General features: G+C 33.3%; 2 protein-coding genes across 3 annotated transcripts; both read right to left on the reverse strand.

Moving 5' to 3' along the window:
* Positions 1 to 1,370: 1,370 nt before the first annotated feature.
* On the reverse strand, positions 1,371 to 4,407 carry LOC114750918 (protein jagged-1). Of its 2 annotated transcripts, none has more exons than XM_028939560.1 (6): positions 4,115 to 4,407; positions 3,669 to 3,821; positions 2,678 to 2,758; positions 2,463 to 2,588; positions 2,241 to 2,333; positions 1,371 to 1,810 (listed from the first exon to the last, which is right to left on the reverse strand). In XM_028939560.1, exons 1-6 carry the CDS (start codon positions 4,221 to 4,223, stop codon positions 1,770 to 1,772), a joined length of 603 nt encoding a protein of 200 aa, XP_028795393.1. In that variant the 5' UTR covers positions 4,224 to 4,407; the 3' UTR covers positions 1,371 to 1,769. The 2 variants fall into 2 exon arrangements, with proteins under 2 accessions (XP_028795393.1, XP_028795392.1); XM_028939559.1 differs by having other exon boundaries at positions 1,371 to 1,814; positions 4,115 to 4,405.
* Positions 4,408 to 8,116: 3,709 nt separating this feature from the next.
* On the reverse strand, positions 8,117 to 11,058 carry LOC114750916 (protein S-acyltransferase 11; the record flags this gene model as incomplete). The annotated part of the gene is made up of 2 exons (XM_028939558.1): positions 8,117 to 8,843; positions 10,678 to 11,058. Coding segments are annotated over 2 exons (867 nt in total), but the record flags the coding sequence as incomplete, so codon positions are not given.
* Between the last annotated feature and the right edge of the window lie 1,396 nt (positions 11,059 to 12,454).

Genomic DNA, 12,454 nt, shown 5'->3' on the forward strand with positions numbered 1-12,454 from the left:
CAAATTATATTAGAAATAAAACGAAATTACAAATTAGTCACAATGCTTATCCAAAGAAATTGTATACGGTATTATGCTGATTTTCAAAACTAAAAATAAAACGGTATATAATGATACCTGGCCGGTAAGCAGCCCATTGGTTAGTGAATAAGAGGCCCAGATGTTCTGGGCTATTTTGTTTTTAGTCGTAAAGCTTTTACTATAAATTCCTATCTGGGCTTTTTATTTTTCCGTCTTTTTATCATTATGTTTTCGTGTGTGGGCTTAACTGTTCGGACCCAAGCTTCATCACCCCCATTTAAGGGGAATTTCCGTACTCGTTTAGGTTTTTGTGCAGATGTATGGATCAAAGATCAATCCCGACGCTTATTTTATTTGAATAATTGTTTTATACTTGAGAGATTAAAACCAAAAGGGAAAACCATATTTGAGGTACCTGTATTTTTTGTAAATTTTCAATTTGGTACTTATGCGTTTTTTGTTCTTAACTAAATCTTTAATTTTGCTCAATTAACATCATTAATCTTTATATAGAGACTAAAAATGCCAATAGAACAAAGTTATAAGAGCTAATGTTGCTAAAATAAAATAAAATAAAATGTTTAATCAAGAGGAAAAAACACATAGGTACCAAATTAAAAATTGAAAGAAAGTAGAGGTACTTATGATATGGTTTTCCCAAACCAAAATGAAGATAAAGTTGAGAGATCAAATATTATATTAACCCAATTGTAAGTGATAATACTTTTCTTTTATTCTATGTTCTATTTTTTGCTTCGGCTAATTTAAAAAATTCATAATAAAAAATATGTATGTCAAATGAAATGGTTGTTGCTATCTGCTCACGTAACAAATCATTAGCTTGATTTAACAATTTTAGATTAGTGGAAAGAGTCAGAGGAATGTTTAGATTAGTGGTCTATTAGAATTTTTGCTTGAGTTCTCTCCTTTTTCTTAGTAGAGTTAATGTTAAGAAAGACCAGGTTAGGTTAGAATTTGATTCGAGAAGATTAATATATATATATAAATAACGATATACTAAAATACATATAAAGATAAATCTATAGTTAACGACACCTTTTATAAATCTGACACGTCGGCTAAACTAAAGGGTTTTCTTCTCTCTCCCTTCTTCCCGTAAAATTTCATGATGTTACATAATCTAAGTAGGTTCCTGAGAAGTGTATGATGATGGAAAGGCTCAAAATAATAGATTAGCTCTAATTTCTAACCCTACTTTGCGTGCCGGCCTCATAGATAGCCTCATTTAAATTATATCACCTATAATGATCTATTGCTTTTTCATAAATCTAGATTTAAATTATAGCATCAATTATATACTGCTATGCGACTATGGAAAATAACAGCACTAATACGTTTCATCTAAACTAATTATTACAAAGAAAATGAAAAAAGAAGGGGAAAAACATGCCAAAGCACAGAGTTGCAGCAGAGCGTATAATCGCCGCCACGTTATTTATCTAACTAAACATCCGAATTCAGATCCTTAAGGTACTTTAAGGAAGTAAAGTTAAAGAGAGATCAAAATAAATTGCCCCATGCCACCTCTGCACACGTGTATCTTAACAGGCATGAGGCCAATTTCTCCCCTCATAATATCTCTTTCTAACTTCACCCTAAAGTAATTTTATAAGATCCTTTTTACAAAAATATCCAAGGCTCACACCAAAACAAATGACAGAATCAGACATTCTCCTAAAGCTATAAGCCAAAGTCCTATAGAAGCTGAATCTTAGCCATGTACAGAATCAGCGCGAACATCCAAAAGAAGCTTCCTTGTAGAGTCGAGCTAGCTGATGAACAGCAAGGAAAAAGGAACAAAAGAATATATGAAACTTCCATGTGCATAATGTCCGGAAGGAAATTGCAGCATGTTATAATAGTTTCCAGAACAGTTTGCAATGATAGTTTTGCAAACTTCAATCTTGTTAGGGTTAATATTAGAAGGAACAAAAGCATTAGCGGATTAAAATCTACAAGATACGTCAGCTAACTGCTTTCAAAATGATAAACGCACCACACATCTGTCATGAAAATCAAGAAACATCAAATTTCTGATTTACCTAGTTAAGTTTTGCCTATCATAGTTCAGCAGCAAAAAGAGAAACAGAAAAAGGGCATATAATCTTTATGTATAAAAGAATAGAACACAATCTGCATTTAGGAAAACTTCTATGAAAACTTAAATGCAGACCCAGTTGTTCAAATTTGATCCTTACCGTTGTTACTGCTGTCCTGCAATGCTGGTGGTGGAGCACTCGATGAGTTTTTTAATGATATTCCTAGATCCTTGCAATCCATGCCAAGAGAACCTTCAAACCAAATTTCAACTATCTTATGTAGGGCAAAACGTGAGCCAAGGGAAGAAAGTTTTCCCTTTAATTCAATCATAAATCTCGAGCTCATATGCTAAGCAGACTATTGCATATTTGTAATCTTACATTCTTTGAAGCAAGGGAAGGCGGTCATATTGAGAAGATTGTAAAAGCCAGCATCGCAGACACAGCTGTAGGAGAACATTGATGTCTTGTTGCATGACCCGCCTCCACAATCAACCCAATGGCAAACTACATAATCATATGAAGAAAATTTTTATACTACGAAAACATAAAATGAAACAGAAAAGTGAGATCCATGAGCTCCAGCTCTCAAGTACCATCCAATATTGACCCGGAAGCATTTTTTGCTTTCTCTTGAGCAGGGGAAGGTGCGTTGGAGCATGAGTGTTCAAGACTACCTACAAAGCAAATCATACAAATATGTCGGCAACCCAGAAAACAAACAAAACTCCACCGAAAGATTATCAATCAAGCACATTCAAGAACTATATCACAATCAATCAAAGTTCACACGTTAATTTTTCATTGGACGTTAATTTGAACTCGCACATAAATATCATCTGGAGCTGCAATATCAACACCATTCTCTTCCTTTATTAGCAGGTCTGGGCAGCACCAGCTAGTTTACCAAAAAACAAATGAAACACACATTTCTAATATTTTGCCATAAAATTTAGTTCTCTGCTCTAAGAGATCCATGAGCAATTTGCAATCTCATTGGCCTGAAATCGTTAATTATCGGAAATCCGTTTAGGCAGTGTACTACAATTAATTGATTAGACTTCATGCTCTAAGCGAACTGCATGTATTCAAAGGCAAAGCTTGGGTGAAGTGTCACATAGCTGCAGAGTTCCTGTTTATGATTTTATGTGGGACCAGACTGTCTTAGGAATCAAATGAATCCTAATCCAAAATTACTTCAAATTTAGAACGCCTCACGTTTAGAATCTTATGCTTAGATCCTACTTCAATATCTCAATCAAAATATCACACATTTATACTTTCACAGGCTCCCTAGCATGTGAAAGCAGTCTCTGAGTCACAAGCAAGAAATGAATTTTATCTACGCAATTTCAAACCATTTGTCTTGCCACCTTCCTTGGTTGAAAGTCAATTGCTTCAAGTTTTGTGTGATTTAGACAGTTTCACAAACTTTACCAAATACCTTGACCTTTTTGAACACATGCAGCCAAAATAAACACAATACATTATGCATAAGTAACAAACAGTATTTTTTTCAGCAGAAGCAGTGTGACTACAAAATAATAGTCCGCACAAACATTTATTAAAGGGTGAGAGGATTCTTACAATTGGGAACTATGCAAGGAAGAAACGTTAACTTGTCGTGGTCAGAAATACGAGTTTGTTTCCAACCTGGATCACACTCGCATTCGTAAAGAGAGCTATTGCCAGAAGACTTGCAAGTACCTTTTCCACATCGAACTTCTTTGCAAATATCCTCTGATAATCATCAATTCACGTTTAGAACGGAACAGAATGAGAAGATTCTTCAGATTAAGTTGTATATCATATGAAATGAGAAGATTCTTCAGATTAAGTTATATATCATATGAAATGAGAGACAAGAAAATAACTCAACAGGGTAAAAAGTCGAGAAATCTCAAACCCAGAAATTAAAATCGACAGAGAATTCCAATAAGAAAGTCCATAAAAACAGATCATATAAATCAAGATTCAAAAGATAGACAATGAAACAACAAGAGAGAAAGACAGTGAGGGAAAGAGTCACAAACCGGCTATGGGAGAGAACAGAGGAGGCAAGAAATCATTGGAAGCAGTCAGAGGTTGTAGAAGAAGAAGAAATAACAGAGAAGCAACGACACTTGGAATTGCAAAGGCCATCTCTAACTCACACCAAAGGAGAAAAGATGTTTAAGATTGGGAATATTTAAAAAGTACTATTTAAATTGACTTGCGGGAAGTTTCAAAAAAAAGGGGACTCTGAGAATCAAGGAATCAATGAATCCGAAATTATGGTGAAGCGCGGCTCAGCAAGAAAAAGGGTAATGGGCACAGTGCGGTCGTTGGAAGTTGGAGTCTTGACCGCAATCTGAACCAATTTGATCTGACCAGTCATGCTCACCCACGTAATAACAGAATTAAACTACCAAGTTTGATCTTAAAAGTTACTCCAACACATTACTCTTCTGCCTCTCTTTACTATTTCAGGCTCAGTTCCTTTTTTAGCCCGATTCCAAACCAATAAATAATTTGATTGTAATTAATATTCAAATCAACCCCATGAATTGTCATAAAGAAGTAAGATAGAGTTTGATCATCACCTTACTTGCCCCCGGCCAGCCAGCCAATATTAGCCGCTGGAACCAACCGAGGGCGGTCCTATGCCTACCCAATTATCCATCCCATGTGGAAAGTTTTTCTTGGACAGTATGTATCCCATGTGTGAACGTTGACAAACACGGTTGATTGCGTTATTTCGTCGAACACGTAGAGTCCCATCCCATGAAACACGAAGTGCAGATTCCCATAGTGGGACGCTGTTTTCCTTTGTATATATCAGAAAGTCGTTAGGCAAGAGGGAATGATCTTGGGCGCCGCCCCTACCTGAGTTAATGAACCTGACGAACGAGGATTAGGGTAGAAATCCATAATCTCCATTTTTAGCCACATCTCACCATAATCACCATTATCCTTTTTTCTTTTCTTTCGACGTCAGTGACACAATAACGACACTTCACATGACTTCATGGGCTTTTGAAACCAAACTTGTTGAAAAGTCAATTGGAAGCATTTCAGTTTCTGCATTATTCCCATTCGATAATCGCCCTATATCCGACGGAGCCTGCTAGATTCAGAGACTTGATTCAACTGTCATTCTCTCCGGCTTTAATTTTCATTGCCCACTCAATTTGACATTTTGTGATATTTCATGATGTTGTTTTGGATAAACTTTTTTTTTATTTAAAATTTATAAATTTGTCGTAACTTTTTCTTTGGTTCTATTTTTTTTATATTGCTTTCCCTCTCCAATATAAGACTTAATTAATTAATTTTAAAAAATTAAATTAAATTAATTAATTATAATAGATAAGTTTTATTTTTTTCCCGAATATATTTGCTAATTAAGTGTATTAGTTTGAACTATGAAACATTTAATAAATGAAACTATTACAAGGACTATTTTGAAAAAATAAAAAAATATAAAAGATAAAGTAGATTAAAATCTTATATTTAAAATTAAATTAAATATTAAATTAGCTTTTATATCAAGGATCAAAGATAATATATAATATCAAATCCAGGTCAATATAATACTCCCTTCAGTCTCCTAACAAATGGGTTTATTTTAGTGTTAAATGGAACATTTCAGTTATTTTATCTTTTGAATTTATAATTTTTTTTTCTTACATTCTCTTATACATATTAGGGTCTTTTTATTCAGGTAATTTCAAATACAAATAATTAAAAACAGTATTCTACAAAAATGGTCACATATTTTTTTATAAATAAATAACTTAACTAATTTTCATGGTCTTTGTAAATTAGTTATTAAATTCCTGTATTTAAGAGTGGAGTGAGTAGATTTTCATTTCATTGGCAAAAAAATTATAGATATTTGCAATTTATATATCCTGCTATTACATTTTTAAAATATTATTAATATACTTAACTTTACATTATTTTGACATTTTGAAGTCTGTAGAGTTTACACTAACAAAACAATAAAAGGATATTAAGTCAAATTTATATTAAAATATCAAGTCACTATACATAAACGAAAACACATAAGGTTTATTACTGCCCTTGTGAGGACATTAACTATTGTTTTAGAACGCGTAGTGTGTTATTTCAACTTAAGATTTATTATTTCATTTTTTGAAAATTTCAGTATTATTATTGTTATAATTATTATTATTATAAATCTTTTGGATCCACCTTACGAAATGATGGGCCGAAACTGGTTTACGTGGCCTGATGACTGATAATGAATACTGATAACCAACAAGGGGAAGGGACTAGTCTCCATAACGTCGTGAATTAAGATTCGAATCCTCGTTGAAGAGATGTTCACATTTAATGTCTGACAGTGTCTTGAATAAGATTGCTTCCAACAGGAGGATACCTATGTTTTAGCCAAAAAAAAAATAGTGATAGACCTAGGCTCGTTTAATTTGATGTTTTTCTTGGGACTGAAAATTTGATATCATATTTTTTATTTTTTAATTATAGTTTTTTAAAGTCAATTTTAAAATATAATTTTATTATTGAATTATGGATAACGTGTTTTTTTATCTTGAAAGTATTTCCGACAGAACTATGGGCACTATAAAATTTTTTTGAGCAACAATACATATAATTTTTAAAGAGACAATTAATCTTTTAGTTCCTATGATTGTGATTCAATTGCATAAGTGGGGACAAAGTTGTATCAAGTTAATTTTAGGAACTGTGTTACAATGAAGTCAATTAGCAAACATTGTCATTTTTTCCTAACAATCAACATCAAATTAATTTTTGGAGAAATATTTTTCAACTCTGCATTAATGGTTAACTTAATAAATGCGACGTTACACCCGTTGAAAACATAACACCATAACGGAGGTTTTGATTGTTATTAGTATTGGCCAATCAAACACGGAGGTATTTAAAAGCCTTAATTTTTTAATCATTTCTAAATAGATACTCCCTCCGTACCATATCGCAAAATTTAAATTTGGTTTGATAAGATTAGCAGTGTCTGAACATTAAATATGTTTTTATAAATTTTATTCCTAATTAATTTTTTATCATCTCTCATCATCTTTTGTCATACTACATTCTTTTTCATCCTGTATCTCATCATCAATATTTTTCTCTCTTATTTGCTTCTCTATTAAATAGGAAAAACAAGGTTCAATTTTTACATATTTACTCTTTTAAACTAATTTTAACTATTTTTTAAATTGTACAATTTAGTTATAAAGATTTTATAAAAAGAACCAATGGGAGTATATGTTTAAAGAATCTTCATATGTAGCCAAAAAAAAAAACTAGCAATTAATTCACACTTATCAATAAAAACAGTTAAAAATATTAAATTTATTATAAAATTCAAATAATTTGCAACATTATCTTTATTAACTACATTAAACTCTAACACTATACTCCTTTCGTTCCTTATTATAAGAGACATTTGATGATTATGGCATGTTCTTATATATAAGAGACACTTAAAAGTTATCTCTACTTTTTTGTGTTGATTTCTTATTTTATCCATATTTATTGTCTCCAACTCACACTCTCTCTCCATTCCCCTTCTCTTTCTTTCAATAATTTAATTGTTCTCTCTCATACTCTCTCTCCTTATTAATACGGGCATTTTTGGAAAAGAAATTATATTTTTTACACATTAATTGTTCTTAACTAATTTTAACTGCTTTTTTAATCAATATAATTCGGTTATTCGTCTCTTATAATAAAGAACGGAAGAAGTATTAATTTATACTAATTCTCATTACTCTTATTAAATGTAGACATATCTGAAAAAAATATTTAATGTTCATTGAAACTATCAAAGGACTTTTGTGAAAAATACTAAAACTACTTCCTAAAAAGTGTCTTATAATAAGAACAGTAGAGAAAATAAGCTTTATTTCTAATTTTCTATTAACAATATGAATTTTCCCGGGCAAAATGTAATCATCACGGAGTGAAGTCAAAATGGCACGTTGACCAACATATAATTACTATATCTATATTTCATAACAAAAAGACCAAGATACAACACGAGGGAGTAAGATGAATGAATCATTTCATTCATTAGCCAAAAAATGCTATAAAAAACAAATAATATGCTATGAGTAATACAATCATTATTTACATAATTAAATTTGGAATTTAAGAGAGGCAACAAGGGATTTCAATCATACAGTGGCAATCTGACATAGATTTATAAACAAAAATTAGAATACTGTGAAATGAACTCTCACAAGAATGACAACTAGCCTTTTATAAAATTACATAATTGTGCCAGTTTCACTTTGTGTGCTTTTTCCTACCCATACGAAAGTTTGGCAAAAATCTTGCTATATAATATGGGAAACCAAAGAATCTAACAAAATTTTGACAATCTTTCTTCCCTTCCGATTTATCTGCCTGTGAACTGAGGTGGCTCAAATAAGTTTTCCCCTCATATACGTAAGAAAGTTGCTGCCACAGAAGAACGCTCAATCCTATTTGCACGGAAAAGCTCGAAAAAAACAGATAGACAAGAACAAGTCCCCTTGTGGGTAGAAGCAGAACAGATCTGAGGAGAGCAGAAATAATTTCATTCATGGCTCTCCAAACCATATCTCTTCTAGTAATCCCTTTGAGGCCCCCAAGGGAGGAGTATTTCACAGATGGCCATATGAGAAAGCTTGCATATGCAGACATGATTGAAACATATAGGGTACTGACCACAGCCGAAATAAGGAAGGCAATGAAGTCACGGTGATTAGCTGCGCCAACACAGTTCCCAATCTGCGAAAGGTTACAAAACCAATTACCAATAAAGCTTTCAGATTCCTCCTCATAAAGAAAATTTGCAGCCTGGCCATGGTGTTATTGATAATAGAATGAATACCAAAAGCATCCACTTCGTCAGAGTTGACAGGCAATGGCAATCAAACACCATCTTTCATATAAGTACAGAACTATCTTCAGCTGTGTGGGACACGCAGAACAACACTTACACGACATGTTGATAACAAATGCATCCAACAAGCTTATGGACATGCCAGAAAAAAATATTATACTTTCAGCGAGAGCACAGTTTGGACACGACTGATTCCATATCCAGGAGAAAAATCAAGAAAAAAGATAGTTATAGACATGAAACCCCACCAAGATTACATTATTAAAATTCTTTTCTAATGTTCTTCATTGTACATTTGAATAATACAATTTAATATCTCTATTTTAGTACATTTCATTATACAAATTAAAGGGTGGGGTACATTAAACATATTAAAATGCTGATTTGGCTTTCTCTTTGAATACACACGTATACACACTAATTAGTGGCATGTGAGAAACTGTCGCATGAGCATGCTTCACTGAATAAAAAAGGTCGCCTACACACTACAAGCGGGGAACAAATCCCACCACGATCTGTAAGTAGTCCATCAAGAACAGTTCTCACCCCTTCAATTGTGGATAGAAGCAGAACTATTCCCACCTTTCCTTACTTCTTTATATTACTAGAATCAGCCCTTTTAATTTTTATCCCAAAATGTCAGCCTGGACAATCGCTGTCTGTTAACTGAAATGAGTGAAAAATTACCCTTTGTTGACATACACTACATAAAGAAACACTATTTCTAGCAAATAAAACAAAAAGCGATTCTCGTGATTGTCTTAAGTATTTCAAAATTTACGAAAATTCAAGTTTGTTATGATGGAAAAGATGTCATTCCAGAAAAGAGCATGCAAATAGTATTTGGAAGTCTAGAGAACTTGAGGCTGTTGTGTATGGAAGTTTAGAGAACAAAATTTTTTTGCAGAATCCTTTATTGGAAGATCATTAACAGAAAGATTGGGAGCTGAAATTTGATAGCTGATTAAATGAGGTTTCTGTTGAATTCTTGTGAACCAATTCTTTTCTTCTTATTCTTCTCTAATATAAGTACCGTTTACCTAGCAATAAAACACCCCAAAATCATTCTCTTTGCTTTCTGAAATCAGGACTCTGACAAAACCATATTCTTGCTTATCAAAACCACTAGTTCTCGAATGTCTTCGACTCCCTTAATTCACACCTTAGTACTCAAAAAATCCTTGTTCTGCTGAGTCCTAAATTCGGCAGGTAAATACTCCAATAACAGTTATCCTTCCCGTATTCAAAACTCCAAACTCATAATAGAACCCCAAGTCTATTGCTTGCACACTTCCCCTTTGTCACTGCAAATGCCTACCAAAAGTGACAACACGAAGATGCCAAAGTCACTGCTACATGTTATGTAATCATTCATTTGTTTTTTACATAAGATTTCATTCATTTCTTACAAAGGCAGTTGGTGTATCATATGTTTTCATCATTGAAAGATAGGCCCAACAAACTGAGGGGGGGAAAAAAATAGAAGAACAGATATAACTCAAGATTATACAGAAGGCTTCCAGTATACAACAAAATTCCAACTGAAGTAACATTTAATTCTAATAATCTATTTGACAGGTTAAACTAAACAACATATTAATAGGTCAAAAGTTGTATGGTCAAAGATGCCACACATGGTGTATATCATTGTCCAGAAGATTTCAGGGAATGTGCCACAGATTATGAAATTTCAACATTCAAGAAATGATGAAAACTTACAAAGGGACAGTGATGATCCATGTCCACAATACACTTTTCACAAGAACGGCAATGATGAGTTCCAGGTGCCTTTGGTTTTGAGCAGTAGTGACAGAAAGTGTAGTTTTCAAGGTCCCCTTTCCCAACAGTAGGGTAGCTTCCCCACAATATATTTGGGGGTGTGCCTGCACACTTAAATGCCGCCAGGCTGAAAAAGGAAATCGTGGATATGGACAAGATTGCTGTTATAATGCAGTGAGTAATCCCAGAAAGACTGAATGTAAGGAGAAAGGGATACACTGCCCACACTCCTCCAACTGCATCAGAAAACAAAAGAACGTTATAATAAGTACAGAATAGTTCTCTCAACAGTTCATTTTTGAGAGCAAGTGTTGAAAGTATTCATTTTGTTAATATAAAATACTTATCTCCATCTAGAGTGGATAACAGAAAAGCATATTACTCAAGAACATCAGACACATTGTGGAGTGGACCATGAGATTGCCATATGAATATAAATAAGGAACATCCTATCTTTTAAGTTATTATTGCATCCTGACAGATGTATCTAATACAACAATAATGCCAATAAGCTGGTATACTTAAGCATCTATAGTTAGACATTCCGCCAGGAGACACACAGATAAGTTTAGCCACCAAAAACAAAGTGGTCAAATGCAAGGGTGGCATCAGAATTGGTTTAAACAAGAGAATAATGGCGTACTCACCAATCCCCGAGCCAAATCTTAATCAATGTTACCTAATTCATGATGTGTTGTGGTGCAGAGTATATCACTTTATATAATTACCAATACTAGGGATATGCTTCGTTGATACAATTTGGACCATTTAACCCACATACTTATGATATCATAATTCATATACCAATACACAATGTAAAATCTACAGGAAGCTCATTATTCATAAGTCATGAACGACTCACCTCACACTAGTACACTCTGCGTGAGCATAAAGCCCACTATCTAGTTATTTTAATACTTAAAGTAAGACATATCCCATACCCATTATGAATTAGGTAAGATACATCTAGCAGAGTACTTTTTCTTTTGCAAAAGCATTTGATCTTCTCCTGTACCTTCAAAACATCCCCTTTTCAACAGGTACTTTTAGACACATTCAACCAAATGAAATTAAAGGAAGCAAAACTAAATCATGGCTAGTCATAATAAATCATCTTTTATAACAATTTCCATCCAGTAGACTGACTAGGAACTGCAGGAAGTTAATAGTTTCCTATCAGGTGGCGCATTTGTTCACCCACTACTATTGGTCCATCAACAATTTGGTCAGAACAATTTGCTCTTTAATATAATTATCCTTGCAGCATTAATTGATCTCTAACAAGGAACCAACACCCATCTTAATTTTCTCAATATAACTTCTGAAAGGAAAGGAAAAATCATTCAACTGGACAAAAATTTAATGACAAGTTGTCAAGAACAAATGTGTATGAGCAATAAGAACAAAAAAATATTTTGGGGGGGTTGCGATGAATTTTGGGCGGAACCAAGGATGATTGGATGAATAAGAATTCTGATCAAACATGACAACAGATAACAGAAAGTAAAAGAAAAACTGCACCAGCATCAATAGTGGCTTACATATCACAAAGAGCATAAACAAGATGACAATAGGAAAAACACATCGATCACGAAGTCGTCTCCATTTAAAGCACTTGTTTTCATGTTTTGTTTGTTTTGATTTGTTATGGCCCCACACCAGGCACATTTGAAAACAGGTGTACAAGATGGAAGTAGTAGGCGCAGTCCACATCCCC

Source organism: Neltuma alba, unplaced genomic scaffold, assembly GCF_004799145.2.
Source record: "Neltuma alba isolate B1F8T4 unplaced genomic scaffold, ASM479914v2 tig00006687_pilon, whole genome shotgun sequence".
Taxonomy (NCBI): Eukaryota; Viridiplantae; Streptophyta; class Magnoliopsida; order Fabales; family Fabaceae; genus Neltuma; species Neltuma alba.

Bases quoted from the DNA above. Each gene is read 5' to 3' on its own strand.
- LOC114750918 (XM_028939559.1), bottom strand. From the start codon at position 4,223: ATGGCCTTTGCAATTCCAAGTGTCGTTGCTTCTCTGTTATTTCTTCTT. The intron at 3,822-4,114 runs GTTTGTGACTCT...GATGATTATCAG, and splicing joins TCTGTTCTCTCCCATAGCCG to AGGATATTTGCAAAGAAGTT. The intron at 2,334-2,462 runs GTAAGATTACAA...TTTGGTTTGAAG, and splicing joins CTTCCCTTGCTTCAAAGAAT to GTTCTCTTGGCATGGATTGC.